This window comes from Acyrthosiphon pisum, chromosome X (assembly GCF_005508785.2).
Source record: "Acyrthosiphon pisum isolate AL4f chromosome X, pea_aphid_22Mar2018_4r6ur, whole genome shotgun sequence".
NCBI classification, from domain to species: Eukaryota; Metazoa; Arthropoda; class Insecta; order Hemiptera; family Aphididae; genus Acyrthosiphon; species Acyrthosiphon pisum.
Genome location: NC_042493.1, coordinates 67,978,996 through 67,998,657, shown reverse-complemented (window position 1 = coordinate 67,998,657; position 19,662 = coordinate 67,978,996). Strand labels below are relative to the sequence as shown.

General features: G+C 32.9%; 2 protein-coding genes across 3 annotated transcripts; one reads left to right on the top strand and one right to left on the bottom strand.

Annotated features, from left to right (window-relative positions):
- Window positions 1-2,197: 2,197 nt before the first annotated feature.
- LOC100168377 lies at window positions 2,198-7,623 on the bottom strand. Of its 2 annotated transcripts, none has more exons than XM_001943008.5 (3): window positions 7,326-7,623; window positions 5,153-5,327; window positions 2,198-4,124 (listed from the first exon to the last, which is right to left on the bottom strand). In XM_001943008.5, exons 2-3 carry the CDS (start codon window positions 5,325-5,327, stop codon window positions 2,752-2,754), a joined length of 1,548 nt encoding a protein of 515 aa, XP_001943043.1. In that variant the 5' UTR covers window positions 7,326-7,623; the 3' UTR covers window positions 2,198-2,751. The 2 variants fall into 2 exon arrangements, with proteins under 2 accessions (XP_001943043.1, XP_029344489.1); XM_029488629.1 differs by lacking the exon at window positions 7,326-7,623 and adding an exon at window positions 6,556-6,638.
- On the top strand, window positions 7,422-18,727 carry LOC107884458. The gene is made up of 2 exons (XM_016806577.2): window positions 7,422-7,560; window positions 16,704-18,727. The coding sequence occupies exon 2, from the start codon at window positions 16,752-16,754 to the stop codon at window positions 18,354-18,356; it is 1,605 nt and encodes a 534-aa protein (XP_016662066.1). The 5' UTR covers window positions 7,422-7,560; window positions 16,704-16,751; the 3' UTR covers window positions 18,357-18,727.
- The last annotated feature ends 935 nt before the right edge of the window (window positions 18,728-19,662 follow it).

Genomic DNA, 19,662 nt, shown 5'->3' with positions numbered 1-19,662 from the left:
CAAATTTAATTGAAAAATATTTGTAGTAAAAATTATAAAATGTTCAATTTTGTATCTAAGAATTAAAAATTAAAACAAGATTGCACATAAGTAATTAATTCTGTTACCAAAAAATTTAAAAAATACATTTACACAGTTTATTTTTATAGTCATTTTAAGTACAAATTTGGACGAAATTATATATTAAAAACCTAGGATAACTATTTTAGTTATTTTGTTGTGATTGTATAATATTATTCGTGGGTACTTGAAACTTCTAAAGTATACTATTATATATCTATGATTTTACCACGGTTTTTTGTTGATGTATAACGCGTTATAACTTATAAGTACCTAATAGATATTATGATATGATTAATTTGGAATTTATTATAGGTACCTATTATAGGTCAATTTTTTTTTAATACCATAGATAAGTATATATTATATGTCTAATACATAGACTGATATACCGTCTCCGCTCAGAATCGTTTTTCTTATGCAGTGATATTATATCATTGAATTCAAATTTAATACTGTCCATTATACAGTGACCCACTTCTAACCTACTGTACAGCAGAGCGACATCCACTTACCCACCTTTTTTTAATTTAATTACATTTTTTTGTATTTTATTATTCTCGAAACAATTGAATATAGTCATTTATGGAGTTTATTTTTGTGAAAATTTTGACTTCTCAACATTTTATTTTTATTAATCTCATTAATAATTTTTTTTTTGTAGGTAAAACGGCAAAAAACAGGTTTTTTTCTGGGCAGCGAGACCCTCTCTACGGCTACGGGTTATTCTTACAGGACACCTTGTATATTATTATATACAAATATTAAAATAAACAAATAATAATAATAGAACTTAACCGGCTGGCGGGTATCGTATTAATAATAACAATATAAATATAATATAAAATATCCTAGGCTGGCAATCCGTCTCCAAACACACCCACATCACAATGTAAATTCTTAAATTCATCACTCCGCTCAGAACCACCATAATAAAATATAAGATAAAAATGAACAAAATATGTAAATACTATTTTATCACAAATTTACTCGAGTTTTTCATGGTTACAATTATAACTTATAATATAATATTATTCAATATTGTATTAATGTTGAATATAACATTGCTTCATAGCAATTACCTTTTATAAGTAATTTCATTATAATTCCGTTAATTGAAATAAAATGTAATGAACGTTACTAAAAAAAAGTTATTTTGTTAAGTTAATTAATTTGTAATTTATCTTACGTTATTACCCAATGTTCAATACTTCATAATTATTAACTGTATAACCTACGTTCTCATCAAAGTGCTCATCATACATTTTTTTTATAATTTAATGTTTATTGTTACGTATAATTAGGTACCCGCATAGATATGTTGTCTCCGTCTTGATTACGCATAACAACATAGAAAAAATGCAAAATATATTACATTCAGAAGAATCCATTTATATATATTAGTATAATATTACATATAATATCCATTTATTTTTAATACTATAAAGTAAATTTACCAATTATTTTACCATTTTTTATGTATTCATTTTTGTACCAAGTCATAATCATTTTAAATTTGTACATTAATTTAGCCTACATGTGGGCACAATATTTTCTCCTTTAAATTTGAATATTTAATAATATAATATTAGAGTGTGTCAATATGTCAGTTCACTATAATATTAAAAATAACAGAGCAAATAAATTGGATTCTTCTGAACGTAACAATATTGCTATGTTATGCTTTAGTTTGATAGAGTCAACCATGTGGGTTATATAATTTACACTCTTTAAAATAAAGAAATAAATTAAAATATAATGCAGATATTTTTTAAAAATAATTAATAATATTAATAAGCCATCATTATTTTCTGGAACCAAAGACGAGCTCTGAACTTTCATTCCTATTTTTAAATACTTACGTAGTTATTATCTATATCTGTTATATTTGTATTCTTACTCTTATTAGTGTCTTACTACTCTTACTTGTAACTTGGTTAGACGTACATAATACACTGATCTGATACTAAAAAGTACTTGTTAGTATTGTTACGTATTACCTTGTAAAATAATTAAACGTAAATGATATCTAAAATATATCTTAAACATTTAATATTATAGTATTTAGTAATTGATATTTTAGTTTAGGAGTCAGGACATTGGTTTTAATAATGATTATAAATAAGTTACTCGACACTCTGAAATAATATTGATAGTTTAATTGTTGTATTATTACAAAAATCAATTTGGGTATAAATATAAAAAAGTGCAGTTTTGCTAGTAATATTTTTACACCAATCTAACGTAACTTATTGCCTCAATAACCGTTATGACATGAACGACGGTTTTCAGATTTTGTTTTTCGCATAATATTCACAACTAACACAAGTATAATGATATATTATATTATTTTAATGACGCATTCTCCATTATAGAATCTAAATAATTTGTGTATGATATAAATAACACCTTCTATAATAATATATTACAACATAATAATAGGTTTTACACGACTACCGTCGTTGGCATTGTTTAAAAGCAACACAAACGGGATTGATTATTAAAATATAGTGTGTTAAATATAAATATTACAAAATAAATTATTGCATTGTATGTAACCAAGTAGGTACTATTATTATATTATAGACTAACCGGTTAAATTATAATATATAAATATTATATAAAACAAAAAATAAAAAAAATTGATTAATGCGCTGTGCATGGATATTGTAATGTCACAGTAATAACATGTCAACCGTACGATACTGTGTAGCCCATGTTTGCCATGAGTGAATCCTTTAAGACGGGTTTCAGGGTTCGTTCCATATGTTTGGCCAACAGGGATCGAACGCCGCGTACGAACACGTCTTCCATTTCCATGAGGAGTTGGTCCTGCGCCTGCTGGTGATGCGGATTGTTGGTGGCAGCAGGACCAGTGGCGATGGTCAACAGTGGGTGCTGGGGTAGTTTGTTGTGGTATTGTATCCTGCGTAGCCTAGGTTCTGGGCTGGGTGCAGGTGGGTTGACGAAGCCGGCCGAGACGAAGGGGAAGTTGTCGGTAACGGAAGGGTTGTCGGCGGGTGCGGTTTCATCGGACCCTGATGACGACGACGACGGAGGCGACGGCGATGGGCGTCGACCGCTACGCTCGTCGCTGGAACCACCAGACTCTGCGCCACCGTCGTCTACGTCCACATCAGCGTCGCCGCCGGCCGACAGCAGCAGTTCGTCGCTGACACCTCCACCCAATTCGGACGACAAAAACTGTTCGTAACGGTCGGAAGAAGCGGCCGTTGCAACCGGCCGTTCCCTGTTTCCGGGGAATCCAGCGGCACCACCCACGCAATTATAAGAGTGCACGCTGACGTACGCCGCCGCTGGGTCGTCGGCGGGCTCGGGGTCGATGAACGTGGCCGTGGTGCGAATGGTCATCGTCGGCATGGCCGTCAGGCGGTTAGGCGGTGATTTTTCCGGCACAGTGAGCGGCGCTGCTGTGAAACCCAAACCGGCCCGTGGCCTGAGACGCAACGTCATGTCACATCCGGTTTCACCAACGCCGCCGCCGCCGCCGCCACCACCGTACAATAGTCGCACCGAGCCTGAAACCATCAACGTGCGACCGAACCGCATGCGTGCCTCGAGCGTGTTGCCTAGCGGATCATACCGACACCCGTCCACTCGAGCCCACGAACGGTCGCCACCCGCGCCGCCACCGAAGCCACCGGTGTCGCCGCCGTTTGGTGACGATTCCGCGGCGGCGGCGTCACGCGGTGGCATTACTTTGGCTCGCATCCCGGTCACGTACATTTCAGCGCCGGGCGCTGTCCGCAACCGTTGGTGTAGCGCGTAACCGGACAAGTCCATGAAACCGGACGGAGGCTGCGGGACGGCGGTGTGACGTCGGTTCCCGTTTTTGGTGCCCGTCGCTGAGGACATCATGTCGCCGAGTGCTGACTGCACGCGGGCCATGCATCGGCCGTCTGCTGATGGTGTTACCGAAGACGCGGCCGTCGCGAACGGGTTCTTGTTGGTTATCTTAGGGGCTGCCCGCTTGTCTACCCGATGGCCAGTCCACCACAGTGTCGGCGGAAATGCAGGTGGAATTGCAGGTGGAACTGAAACAGCTAAAATGAAAATATAGTACAATATCAACACGATCAATGATGATGGGCTTATAATAATTAAATCAACGAATAATTATGTTCAGGGACGAGGGACCCTATTCTTGGACCGCTGAGCTAATTAATGAACCTATAGCCATGGTAAAGGGGACGTGCGGTCCATATATGTATATGTCTATCGATAATTTGCTTGAACTAATAGCTTTATGTAATTATGCCGTTATCACTTTATTAGTAGGTAAAGTAGGTATCTATTGAATATTGTAATATCATTTTCAAAACGTGAATCTACCAAAACAGTATATGTGTGCAAAGGTACAACATAATACCTATATTTTAAATACAGCATAAATAATGGAAAATAGACACCAAAAGAAAAGGCTATATTATTATGTCGATTTCACAAAAACAGTGGTTAATCAACAAATTATGACTGAAGAACAGCTAGGTATGTAAAATTAATCTATACGTCTTATTAAAATCTAATTTATATTTAATCTAATTATTTTATAATTTTAGTTTTTAAATTAATAATGTTTAGACAGTACCTAATATTGAGTAACAATCATACACCCAAGAATGAAATTTGTAATCATAGAAAAGTAAATGAAAACTCAGACTTTTTCACACGGTTCACCCGTATACATAATATAAATTGGTTTATTTCGATTAGTCCCAAGACCCAAACTTTCGTGAAATGAAAATAACATGTCCTGGGCTAGTAGAGTTTTTCTTGATTCCTACTATTCGCACAGCTATTTAAAACCATTTTTAATAGTGGACAAGTCGGAATTCTCTTGCAATTTGAAGACATGTTATAGGCAATATGAAGAATCAAAAACTGCAACAAAACGTGATTCTATTTTTTGGACTAGTCGAGTTTCTCAAACGACTGATTAAATTTCGTCATTATAAATGTTGGTCCAGCTAGTAGGTATACGTACACTAGTAGGTAGGTAGGTATACGTAAATATTGTTATTATTTATTTTTTAACGGAATACGAGGCATCGACGATAATATATTTACTTACTTATTTTACCGTCACCGTCACTGTCACCGATACCGTTGGGACTGAACAGTTTATGTTGGATTTGGTGGTAATCGATATTGCCCAATACTACAGCCGCCAATGAACCGAAACTGCGTCCACGCTCAGCAGCCGGCAGTGACATTACTAACAGAAATGTCCATATCTTTAGCGCCATCTGTCGAACAAAAGAAAAACACGAAGATAATAACAGAATTATTAATATAATATTAAACATTTTATTGCATCGATTAGCTTTATACGTGTACGCGTGATGCACGTAGTTTATATGCATTCAAATGACGGGTAATCGATTCACCAGTTGTAAAAAAAGAATGCAGGCTGCACCATTTATGTATGTTTTATAATATGCAGCGACGCAATTCGTTTAAGTGCCTACACACAGTTTTAACTTTTTTGAAAATATTTTTTTACATAATTGTATGTTATTGCAAATCAACATTGTTGAACAACATTGTTGAACAACAAAGTTATGTGTTCTACAGTTTTTCATTATTATTTTCATTATTTTTTCATAATTTCTTTCTTTTTTGGAACGACGGCATATAGATATTTTTAATTTCATATTCCTAGGCAGAATATATTTTTAGGAGTATTTCGATACCTAAAAATTTAATTTTGAACGATTAGTTATAATTTTAGTCATAAATTAAAACTTTTTAAGGTTTATATGAGTAAAATATTGGTCCACTATTCCGCTTATTCAAACTTTAGATAATTATATATCATTTTATACATATAATATAGGCAATACTCTTTAAAAATTATGAATCTATGTAGCTAAGTAGGTAGGTAAACCAAAAAATATGAAATTAAATATGTATGCTGTCATTCAATAAAGTATAACATTTAAAATAGTAAAAAATTGAAAAAATTAAATAAATAAAATTGTTTACAAAAATGTTGTTTTGCAATGACATCAAATTATATAAAAATCATATCAATTAAAAAAAGGAAAGATTCCGAAATATTTAAATGTATCCTATTGTGTACAGCTAATCGTATCGATGTTCTGTAAAAATTCCTACACCCAATGACGAGTCGAAACGCGTATGGATAAAACTTTGTCGGTGAAAACTGCGCAAGACTTACCAGTCGACTTCGAACGATCGCGACGGAAATAAAAATATAATCATAAACGTGTCCGTGTTGTTATTGAACGTATATAACTGTTATGTGCGCGTTTTCTTATTAATGTGTTGGTATTTTAATAGGCAAATTAAAAAGTAGTGATTTAATTCATTTCGTTTATTCGTAAATTCCGTTTATTCTGTATATAGGTTAGTATATGAACATGTTAGTCTGTTCTATCGTAGGTGTTTCATATTATCATATATTTTATCCTTTCGGTCAGTTTAAGCGGATAAAATGTGATTACTACTCACTAGTCAATAGAATCAGCAGTTTTCATTGTTTTCAGTTTTTCACCACACTCGATTCTATACATTTGTGCCGATTAATGATTAAACTATAATAATTGAGTAAAACTGTTTCAATAAAAGTATTCAAATATACATTTCACAGTATCATATTTGAATATCTCTACTACCTATTGTACATTTTAACATATTTAGAGGTGTATGTAATAATTTTGAAATATTTCATAAACTAATCAATGTGAACAAACTACAAAGTCAAAGTTTTCCATACAAATATGAAATATGAAATAGGTAAAATTATATTATTTTATATGAATTTATTATACAATTATGTACACTACATTTTAATGAAAGCTTATTCGTGTCACACTACACTTTAATGGTTGATTCAGCTATTATTTATAGATATCATTTTTAGTAGGTATAGGTACGTTGCATGTATTAAACATACAATATATACATTATTTGGTAAATGTCGATTGACTGTAATAATATTGGAAGTATTGTGTTAAAAGACCATATCATAATATTTAAATATTATATAGAGCAATCGATCGCTTCCAACTATATACGTCTGCATGTGAGATTGCCCCCATAGTACAGTACTAATGGATCACAGTTCCCATGTGTAAAATGTATTATTATTTTGTTCCACGTGTAAAATCGCGTGGAATAATAATTTTTTTTTATTGAGATCGCACCTGCATGTTAAAGACGTAACGACGACGACACTAAATTATAAATTAAAAATTTTTTGTGAAAATTGCGTTACAGACCTTCTGTTGCAGCAGCCACGGCGGACGAATACTTTGGCGGGACGTGAACGCGGGCGGTAACCCTACTGGTCTTCTTCGCGGACTATAGATGGACTGGCGCGAAATTAAAGATGTTTTTGCGCGAGCGGGAAGAGGTTAGATATGCCACTGAAACGGATGTAACGAGATGACGACGACTACGACGACGACAGCTATCTGAACAGCGCTGCAGCAGATCCGTCGTCGTATATAGGTGGTAAGGGCAAGTACAGGTATATAATACGCGGTTAACGGTGGTCGTCGTCGTCGGTTCAACCGAAAGCCTACGATATTGTAATGGTATCATTACGATAATAATATACGAGTTCAGTACTTCAGTGGAGGTAGTGGCGGTAGAGGCGGGTGGGGTCGTGTTATTAGGCGCACCGTCTATATTCCGCACAACCGGCGCGAGACTGCTGCCATATATATATATATATAATATATACAATATACATTATATTATTATTATTATTATTATTATATTATAATAAACGCTCGGTTTAATGCACTCTGCTTCGGCGGAGTCGGCGAATGACTCGGTCTAAAACGGTTAGTGTGCCAAATGCGAATGTTCCCGGCGCAGATCGGCGGCCACCGTATACATATATTATAATAATGAGACCGGCCCGGCCGGCGGTCTATCATCGCGGTCCGCTCGTATTCGCCACTGCGCAAATAATAATAATATTATTCGTTTTTTTTTAACCATAATATACGCACAGGTTATATTGTAATCGTGTGCAGCGTCGACTTTTATTCCGGTGAAAACTCTTCTAATAATATTACATACACTATAGGTAGGTATATAGGTATACAATCGTGTTGGTCTGGTGAACGTGGTTCCGAGCACTCGCGTAGTTCCTATTGTTGTTGTCGCTGTCGTGTGTACATATTATTATAATAATACAATAATAATATTAAACTATAATAGGCGTAATACTTGATGATCACATTATTATTGCTATCGTCGTTGTTATTATATGCGTCTCGGCGCGGTTGTAAAACACTAGGCGTGGCCGTTGCTGTGGTCGTTCTTATAATATTATATATAGGTAGGTATATACGCTTACTGCAACAGTCAAACATTCGATTATTATTATGTATTACTATTAAATTATATTCAATCGTTTTGGCTCACACTATGTTATAAATCTGTAAACGAGATAAATGTGAGTTAAGTTTAAAACTAAAAGTTACTTTGCTTAGTTAAAAATCACTTATATTTTTTTCACTCATTTACATATCCCTCCAAGCATATACTTAGCTAATTAGATAAAAGTATAAATACACAAAAACAAAAATATACATATTATATTAAAAACATCATATATAAGAGAACACGCAGGTATAAGGTATAACACCCTATTGGTCGTATCACTTTTTTGTCTGATTTACATATTTAAATACAGGTACCTATATTCTGTTAATATGCAATATTACAATAATTATTCATACAAATAATATATATATTACATACGAATAGGTAGTCATTCGTTATTTTCCCGTTAGTCGTATCACATATTAGGTACCTACTACCTATATTTAGTAAGTATAAGGATATATTTGTATACGTTTTTGGTTGAGATTTCATTATCATTGGAATCTAGAAAAATTAGTGCTTTCAACAATTTTAAATTTTATTATATTTTAGTATTTATAATATAGGTACCTACACTCATATAATATTATTAGGTATGAATAATATTTCTGATAGTTTGTCTTTTATTTTAAAAAAAACAATAAATTGTAGTTTGTACATAATAATATAAGTTTAAAAACCATGAGTTTTCCATATTAAATTATGAAAATTTAAATTAACGTGACTATGGCAATTAATTATTTGATTAATAACTCCGCGTATCGCGGGAAAAAAATTAATTATTAAGTTCAAAGTTATATAAAAAAAAAAAGTAATTTTCTATGCAACTTAGTTATAAGTAATTTAATTTAAACCGATTAACTCGTTAATGCCCAGACTTACTTTATAGCTTATTGTATATCAGTAAATATGATATTTGTACACAATAAATTAAGAGGATGTCACACATCAATAAATTGTTAGTGAAAATTATTTCGTGTAGATAGAACCACTAAGGTTACAGCCGTAGTTAAGAAACAAAATTGATATGATAATTTCCAAAATACAAAAGACAATATTAACCATATTGTAGTGTTTTCATTTTTTTGATATAAAAAAAAAAAACACTAAAACAAAGCCAATATTGTAATTTTTACTATGTAGTCATTCGGTTTCTTAACTAACCATGACTTAAGCTTATAAGTTGTTATTTTTCATGCAAAGCTGTTTTCTTGATAATCTCGCAAATACGCAACAATCACTCATTGTACATACACAGAACCACTTTTAAGTTACTTTGAATTAGTATTTAGTCATTTAGACATATTTATCTAGGATTGAACATTTAAATTGTTCTTAAAATGTAATCAAAATTATGAATTATGTATACAAAACCCCTAAAAAGCTAGTGTGTGGCATCCTCTTATAGAACCTCCGTCATACTAAGACGCATAATTTAGTATATTTCACGTTCAGAAAAATCTATTTTACTCAGTTATTTTTCAGTTATTTTCAATTTTAATTAAATTGAATTGAACTAGTAAATTTAAAAGTAAGAATATTACTTATGACCCTGTATAAGATTTTTTTTGATATTTTAATTTAAATATTATAAATATTATAAGAATTTTAAAATTCAATTTTTTTTTGTAAGTCTACGATGTTTTCTTAATATTTTTTACAGTAAAAGAACGGCACGCGATAATTTATCGACAAGACAATAATATTATCATAATTATGAAAGATCAAACCAAATAAAGCAAATTATATAATAGGTATACTTAATATTTATATTATATTATACCTACTTAAAAACTAACTACCTACCGACGGATATTCCGCATAATATGTGAAGGCACTGGAAACGACGACTGAAGCGTATAATAACTTAAAATTTTAATTTTCTTTTTTTGTTTGTTTTTACTTTCATATTGTTTAGCTGGTCAATTTCAGCATCAAATTTCGATGTACATAATATACGTATTTTTTATGGGTCAGGGAGGGGACAGAGATAATATGTTACAGATTATGTCGTTATGATTTTCAGCTTTCATTTCCACCGGCTTTATTAGGTATTTAGGTATCTATACTTCATACGTGAAGAATATTAGGGATAATGTAGTTTTAGAAGGATGACTCTTAGAAGTCTGTACGCTCTGTTATTAGAAAGTTATTTTATAAATATAATAATTTCAATGTCGTCTTTTAGAGATATAACTTACTTATAAATGCACATTAAACTAATCAGTATTCTACATATTATTTCACATAATAATAGTATGTATAATGCATATATTATTAAATCTATATAAAATCCTTGATAATATTATGTGGATAAAAAATAATATGTAGGTATATAGTGTGATTTATACTTAAACTTTGATATTTTATATAATGATTGAATAAATAATATACAATTCAGAAATTATTAGACATCAGAGGACATTTACTAACATTTTTAAAACGTAATATTTCACTTCAGTAGGTATCTTATACGCGAATTATATGTTTGAATAAAATATGTTGGAAACTTATTTTGTTCAAACTATACAAAGTTAGGTTAAGATTAATAATTAATAACTCATTTAAGTATAAAATGATTAAAATATTTAATAATACTATTAATTACAAGATGGAGAATCCTCTCGAGACCAAGTGTTGGGGCTTGGGCATTCATATATTGATCGACTCACATTAGCGCAGAATAGTGGTCTACCCGTATTTTATTTTAAATTTAAAAGCAATAATAAATAATCGCATTCCATGAGCATTTTTGATCAGAACCAGGGTGTGCATTATATTTGATCTACAGTTTATAAAATGCGTTATTAAATAATATATTATAGTGAAAAATAAATTAAAAATATAATATGTATTTTCCAACAATTGTATAATTTTATTTTTCGGTACAACGATTTTATTCCAACATTACTTGTAGCCATGTAGGAAAATTTGTTAAATTTTGAAAACATTTACCCAAATCCCAACATTTGGTAATTATGTAATGTGTAAAAAATTAACGCAATAAATGTATTAATGGACAGGGATTATGTTAATTTTATATTTTCTCGAACGTTATGGTTTTTCCTGTCCACTTCACGCAAATAAAATTAATACGCTATGACGTTTGGTTAAATTTACTATGTACTCGTGTATAACTGTATAATAGTAGGTAGCTAGGTTGCATTATTATAACACGTGCTAATGAGCTGATAATATAAATCTGAAGCCAAAAACCAGTAACCAGATTATCTAAAATATCAAGTGTAATTTCTAATGCACGAGTTTGGACGTTTGATAGGTACCTATACAATATACATGGGTGAAATATGGGGTAAGTTCTGCAGAGGGGGAGGGCTGTGGTAAAACTAAAAATAAAATGACACTATTGACCACTCAGTTAAATATCTGAGAAGGCAGTGCCCCCCCCCCCCCCCAATATTACGCCTATGGGTACCTATGTCAAGAAACGGTTTTCTATACAAATTAAAACTAATATAACCGTCACAAGTACCTACTAAGGCGATGACTCTGTTGTCTCAGTATATAGCTAGATTTATTTAGCTACATTTAAATATAACAGACCAAAACAATTATAAGCTATAGACAGTTAAATTACATACTAAATTACGAAAAGAAATCGTTTCTGTGACCAACGTTCACGAAACTGAGATTTTCAAAGGCTGTATTAAATTTAAATCTCGAAAAAAAAAAATCTCGTTAATTATAATTTACGTAGGTACATTATAGAGTAAATAATTATCGCGCGAGTGAAACCAAGACGGTTGCAGTAATAATTATACCATATTATTGTTGCGCACTAATTATCACTGTTCTCTTTTATATGGACCAATAATCATTGTAGGGTAGCAATGCATTCAGTGGTTTGACGTTGCACATTAGATATCTAATGTAATAGTTTATAGAATATTGTAGTTCATAAAAAAAAAAAACAAACGATATTTGATTTCATATATATATACAAAACAAGAAACCACGAAAATAATGTTCTATAATAATATACCTAATACCTATAATATACCTTATGGCTTATACCTTATACCTATTATTTAAATATTTTAAAAATGTATTAGTTTGAAAATCATTGTTGTATTATTATTATTTTCACTGATTTTTATTAACTAAATTTAAATCGTCAATAAATCTTATTAATCAACAATAATAATTTTATTAAGTTGTATTATTAAGTGTCGAGATGTAATAATTGTTAAATTAAAATCTTAATAAAACAAAAAAAAACAAACAATATTACTGAACTTTTGTTACAAGACTATTTTTATGTCGCGGTCAATTAAAAAGGCGTTGTTATTAAAATTACATAACATTTAAGTATTGTGAATTTATAGTAATGTAAAATTTTTAATTGGCAACCGCGAGTAAGACAATAATTAAAAATGAGGCAATCTAGATTCATTAAATAGACTAAAATTACGACGTTGTGTTCTTTCTATTATCTACACATTCTATTATTATTTTGATATTATATATTATCTCATTTAGATATAGGTACAATATAGCATTGTACTTACATTGTTCTAATCAAAACAATAATATCATATAATTGTAATTGTTAACAAAAACACAATCTCATATTGTGTTGAGGATGACAATAATATTGATTACATCATCGTCTAAACATATTTAAAATGTTGTAATTTATCTAGTACACACTGTGTAACGGTTATTAAAATATGTATTATATTATATTTCTATAGTGTGCTTGTACCTGCAGGTATGCATATCGATATCTAATATGTTAATTGTTAGCTATAAATGAGCTTAGAAGCAATTTATTTTACATTTAAGTGTTTTTTTTATTATTATTATTATACTTTCAAAAAGTTACTTCTTAAAACTATTTTCCAAAAGTTTCCTATAGGATATAAGGTATAGACATAATAATATTATATAGTAGCTGTATGCTGCAGACTACTAATTTAACATATAGATTTTAATTATAGGTATCTATCTACTTAAAATTTTCTTAACTCTCTAAAACCGACAATTAGAAACAGTGTCGGCCTGACCAGTGACCACTAAAGGTGTCGCAGTATAGTCGTAGTATGAACATAGAAGCAAATTATCTTGTATCGGAAACTTCCAAAAATATGTAATTTTTTCAAAAAATTTTACGATTTTTAACCATAATTCTGATAATACCTTATTTGTTTTCATATTTTTAAATTACTCAATGACAGTATGATTAATAATTTCGGTATTCCCAAGTGTAGCCGTTTGGATTGTAATTTGTAGTATTGTATTGAGTATATACATAACTCCTAACAAATCTCTTAAAATAATTACTAAAATTATAAATTTACAATTATAATACAATAGTAATATATATCTAATCAGAATGGAAGATGAAAAAAAAAAAATTCTTTAAAGTAAAATTATATTATTAAAATTATAAATATTTGAAATTACAATGACATAGAACATGAGGGTGCTTAAGCCAGTGGGAAAACTACAGGAACGTATATTTATCCAAACTATGGATATTTCTATGTTATTTTGCTATCATATGTGCTTAGAAAAAACCATGCATTTTTGTTGTTCTGTTGCCTATCTGTCACTAATAATTTAGCTGCTCTAACTCATTTGTATTTTTGTGCTCATAATATTTTATAGTTTCAAATTATTTATCGAGGCATAATGTATTTTTGTTAAAAAAAGATTAAGGGCCCGGGCTTGGAAACGTTTATATATAACGATAATAATTAAATCGATAGTAATGTAATTTATAATAATATTATGTCATACTTATACTATAATATCGCGTATTAAACGGTATTGACGTCTTGTAGTTGGGACTTTAAATTATGAGCAAGGGATCTATTAGTTTTAAGTTTTAACATAGGTACAATATTTTTATTTGTTAACGTTTTTGATGATTTTATTTTCATCACCTCATATTACTTACTATCGAAGAGATAGCAAATTAAATGTGATTTTTTGATTTTCTCGCGTTTTTTTAAAACTCAGTAAGTAACATCCAAAGCAATTATTTACGATGGATCTAGCAGTTTTTTATAAAATAAATTTTGGTTTTTTTAACTTAAAAAATATGAAAACTTGAAAGTTAAAACTGGAAACAACGATAAATAAATGGGGTACAAATTTAAAAAAAAACTTGCATTTTTGTGGATTCTTTTCGTATTTATTCGGAATATTTATTTTTTGTTTCTATTGAATTTTTTTAACGATTATTTAAAAAAATTATTTTAGACACTTAGTAAATTTTTTCTGTAAACTTTTTAGCATAGCCGATAATGGATCAAAAAGTTTTGTATAGTAGTATATATCTTTTATAACTGAGATGGGAAATTTCATCAAGATTATAACACTTTATAATAATGCAAAGGACTAAGGAGTATAATCTAAGATGACCTTCGAACATTTTTGAAGAATACCTAATAAAATGTCCTGTCGGAGACTCGGAGCTATATATTATATTTACTTATTTATGAAGGGATAATTTCTGTCAATTTTTAGTTACGTGGCACTCCGGTGATTCTATCCTACATCGTTGTGTTACAATCACTTTTAATTTATAAATGATCGTTGGTATGAGTATGCTCTAAGTATTGGTACAGGGTGTATCTTATGTCATTGTACGTGGGGGTTTTTTAACGATTATGGATTGATGACATACAACTTCGTTAAAACGAAAAAGGACATGTTCTTTATTTTTAACAGGACATTTTTTTATAATAATTTCAAAATGTTTAAACATAGGTGTACCAATAGAAAAATCAACTTTATTTTTTCAAATGGTAACTACTATGGATTCCGGTTAAACTTTTTTGCTGAACATTTTGAAAGTCAAATCATCAATTTTGGTTCGCTGGTTTATTAAGTATGGCTCTAAAGTTTAGTAAAATATGTATGATATGTAGGTTTAATTTACAAGAGCTAAATAATTTTTCTTATAACTACCTTTTTATACACTTAAGTAGCTTAATCGGTAATCTAATGACACCCTCAAAAAAAAAAAAAAAAAACAAACAAAATTGTTTGCATTTTTATTTTAACATACCATCATCAAAATCAGTATTATTATTTTAATTTGTTATTATGGGTGATCGTTATTAATTATTTCACAGTTACTTTCCTTACAATATCATAAATTTCGATTTTTTTATTAGGTGGCTAAAGTAATAATGGTAAATTGATAAATGGTATTCGATTTTTGACATTAATGTATTAGGTAGGTATGTATGGGGGTTAAAAAAAATATGTAATGAAAAAAGTGTAATGTTTTGTGGTGCTCTTCTCGTAGTGGGATTAATTTGAAATTAGAACCATATAGCTTCCCTATATTGGTAGGTATTGCATGCAAAGTATGAATTTAGGAGTTTAAATTCATAACCCTTTATATTTTTGAGAATTACAATTAATTATGTTCAAAATAAAAATAAAAATAAAAAAACTATTATACAGATAGTTTTTTTTTTGTTTGCGATTTTATAAGTCAATTTGGGAAATTGACTGATACACTGGGGTATTTAACGGAGCGACGAAACAGGCGTCATAGCGAGAGTACACACGATCGTGGAATAAAGATGTCGGAGATGACCGTCGTGACCAATGACACAGTTATGTCCAGTGAAGAAAGAGGTGGTGTGCAGGACGTGACGAGACAGACGTTAGTCGTAGTCAGAGATCGGATAAATTGTGTCGAGAGTCGAGACGTAGGCGACGGAGCTTTGACAGTGGTCCGTTGCGGCGAGATGTCTTAGTTGTAGTGGAGAACAGTGTCGTTACTTGATTAACTTTTATACAAAATATTAGACTAGGGAACAGGTTGCTCTGTCAGAGAGTCCCAGCGGCAGCGACAACGATGACAACGGCGACGGTGGACATCAGCCACTGCGTGAGGCGACGGACTCTGCTACAGTAGGGGGTCGAGGGAATTGGATTGCATAACACTGTTGACTATTATATCATTGAATGTGTGTATCACGTAATTGTGTACTAACGAAATAATATTTTATAATTTTGGGAAGTGTGTTTGGGGAATGGGGATTATTTTAATTAAAAGAGGGTCAAAATTCCGTGACGTTACATACCAAACATGTATATATATTATTATAATATTAACATATCTTTGGTGTCATTTTGCTACCCTGCTAGAAAATAACGAACCAAGATTCGTTTGTTGACACGAGTCCTTCATCCAATGTGTTGTATTATAGAAGTATGTGACATCATAATATCATGTTTTTTCTATATTATTTTCATTTGGTTTGTTATAGTCTACAGTGTGCACAATAAAATCTTATATTTGTTCACGTCTTAATGTCATGGCATCGTCATCGGTGGCAAGAGGTGCAGATGTGCGCAAAGATCCGGTGGACGGGGTGGCACAACGACGGCGGAGAGAGCTGCAGGTGGTCCGGGCCGAGTTACAAGCGTGCAGACGGACGACGGAGACACTGTGTCGGCAGATAGCCGATGACCGAGTGAAGCTGGATACGGCGGTCACGGAATACGGGCGCCGGTCGGCGGACCTGGCTAAGCGGCAGTCCGAGGCGCACGGTCGTCTGGTGGCCGTGCTGTATGGCCGGTCGGCGGCCGAATGCCGCCGCGAGATGGTGCACGATCGCGCGGAGAACGAGCTGAGAGCGCGGAGAACGGCCAGCACAGTGCGCGCGTATCGGCTGGACGCCAGGTGGCAGCAGCTTCACGGACGGTACCGTGGGTTTGCGATGGAAGTGTTGGACACGGGTCGGCGGTCGTCTTCGTCATCTCCACCATTACCACCGCCAACACCACCGACGCCGCCGGTCGGGATGGCGAGGCGCCGGCTTGGGCCTGCCAAACAGGGACGCCGTTTTTTTGCACTGGCTGACCACGTGGGCACGCAGTACCGGAGGGAGTCGCTCCGGACGTCTCGGTCGCTGCACAGGCTGATGTCCGGATACCTTAAGGAAACGTCATCGGGCAGCCCGTCCCCGTCTCGTGATGGCCGGACGTCGTTGAACGTGCTAGACGATGCCGAACCGGTACAGGTATTAGACAAGCTGCGCGTCATGCAGGAGCAGTGTGCGAGGATCGCGGAGCGGGTGCGCAGGCGGACGACGACCGGACGGACCGAGCAACACCCACCGGAGACCAGCGGCGGAAAACGTCCTCAAACCGACGTGTTGTTAGAGGCCCAGCGCACGTTAATGGCGGGCCAACAGTATTTGAGCAGGATACGGCGATTGATGGAATTGGCCATCGGCGAGGTGGAGCGCGAGCAGATTGCGTTGCGGAGACTGTTGTGCGCGACGTGCGCGACGTGTGTCGGTAAAAGAGCACCGCTTCGGTACGGCTCGTCGGCGGTCACTGAAATCGCGGGACGGCTCGAGCGAGCCTGTTTTGCGTTGTTCGCGCGATTAGACAAGGCGGGGGCTCCGGGCCCACGGAGTACACCGGACCGGACTGATCAGGCCCACGCAAACAGTCAGGGCACGGCTACTCATGATGTGGTCACGTTGTGCTTGCGCGCCGTACGTGAGCACCGCGTGAACGCTGTGCGCAGTATTCAAGACACTGAGCGCCGCGTAGGTGACTTCCGCAAAGCGGTGGCTCGGCTGCTGTTGGCCGCCACACCGAGGAGTGATTTGGCCGGCGCCGCTGCTGACACCTACCGACGTCATTCCGGACGAGCCTCCGCGCGATCAACGCACGGCAAGCGTAAAACGTCGACGCCGCCCAACCAAATGACAGAGGCCGGTGGCCGACGGTGGCCACCGACCACGAGGACTTTGAGCAACAAAACAACGGTCATGTCTCCGAAATCGTCGCTGAGGACGAAATATTATAATTATGGCGATGGTGGCACTACTGAATTTACCGTGGCCGTCCCGACCACGGTTACGATGCTATGTCCCCCGTCTATTGGTACCATACAATACGAGTGACATCATTATATTAATACGATCACTAGAATATATTGTATATACATTGTAATATTGTATTTTTTATAATATAATGTACAATTCTCTGGTTGGGTTACTGTTACCTATTCAATTTACTTTTTACGCGAAAACAAATTTAGGTACCTAATAAGCAAATTTGTAACCGATGAGCTTACAAAAACTCAAGTCTCAATTGATTTCAACTGAGATTATAACCGTAATTCAGGTCATTTAGATCCTTCTAAGGCACAGCTATCGAGTAGATAACCGTGTTCTTAGGAAAATATTGGAATTTTCTTAGTTAAATCTATTAACATGAAATTATAAAAACATTAAGAAAAAGAACATAGAAAAATTAAAATAATCTAACAATAAGAAATAATACAAATATAATAATATTAGAAATTTGCATATTACTTTATTTTATATATTAGTACATAATATTATAATTGGCACTGAGTAGTATATTATATAGTATAAATAATATAATATTATAATTCTATTTGATATTAGTGTATTATTTTTATTTTATATTTTATATTACAGGTACATGCTTTTATTATTTGTAACTATTGTTTGTTTTCTAGTGTACTACTTATCGATGTGAATAATTAATTATAATTTTTACTTACATTAACATTTAATTCTAAGCTGTTGAATTCATTGTTCAGTTTTTCCATAGTTTTTTAAGCAATATTTTTAGGAATTGTATTTATATTAGTATATCTTATATAAGTTTAAAAATAAATATAACAATATATAACAATAAAACAATAACATTACCTAATAAAAATGCAGCTGAAAGCGAGGCTTGCAAACGTTATAATAACGTTATGATTATAACGTTATATTTAACAAAAAAAGATTGAAATTTGTAAACGTTATTATAACGGAAAGCCATAATAAAAAATAATTAAATACCGCAAAACAAAACATAATGATTAACAAAATATATTGTATATCATTAAACAAAACATAACGCCAAACGAAATATTAAAAAAATAATTTTTTTTAAAGGTCTATTGGTTTAATAGAAACATTTATTTCATGCAAACAATCTAAGAATTGATTATATTATTTTCCATATCCAGGCCATTGCCTACCCGCATTAGTTAATATTTTTTAAATTAATTGGTATCAAATCTATTTTAAATAACAACAAACGCAAAACTTGTATAATGTTTTAGTTTTAAATAACGATAATAATCACAAAACTTGGATAAAGTTTTAATTGTAAATAACGATAAATGCAAAAATTGTGTAATGTTTTAATTGTAAATAACATAAAATGGATTTTTTTTCAAATGCA

What these genes read in the sequence shown, in the direction of transcription:
- LOC100168377 (XM_001943008.5), bottom strand. Translation starts at nt 5,327, where the DNA reads ATGGCGCTAAAGATATGGACATTTCTGTTAGTAATGTCACTGCCGGCT. An exon ending in TGACGGTGACGGTAAAATAA is followed by an intron (nt 4,125 to 5,152) that starts GTAAGTAAATAT and finishes TTTTCATTTTAG; the next exon opens with CTGTTTCAGTTCCACCTGCA.
- LOC107884458 (XM_016806577.2), top strand. Translation starts at nt 16,752, where the DNA reads ATGGCATCGTCATCGGTGGCAAGAGGTGCAGATGTGCGCAAAGATCCG.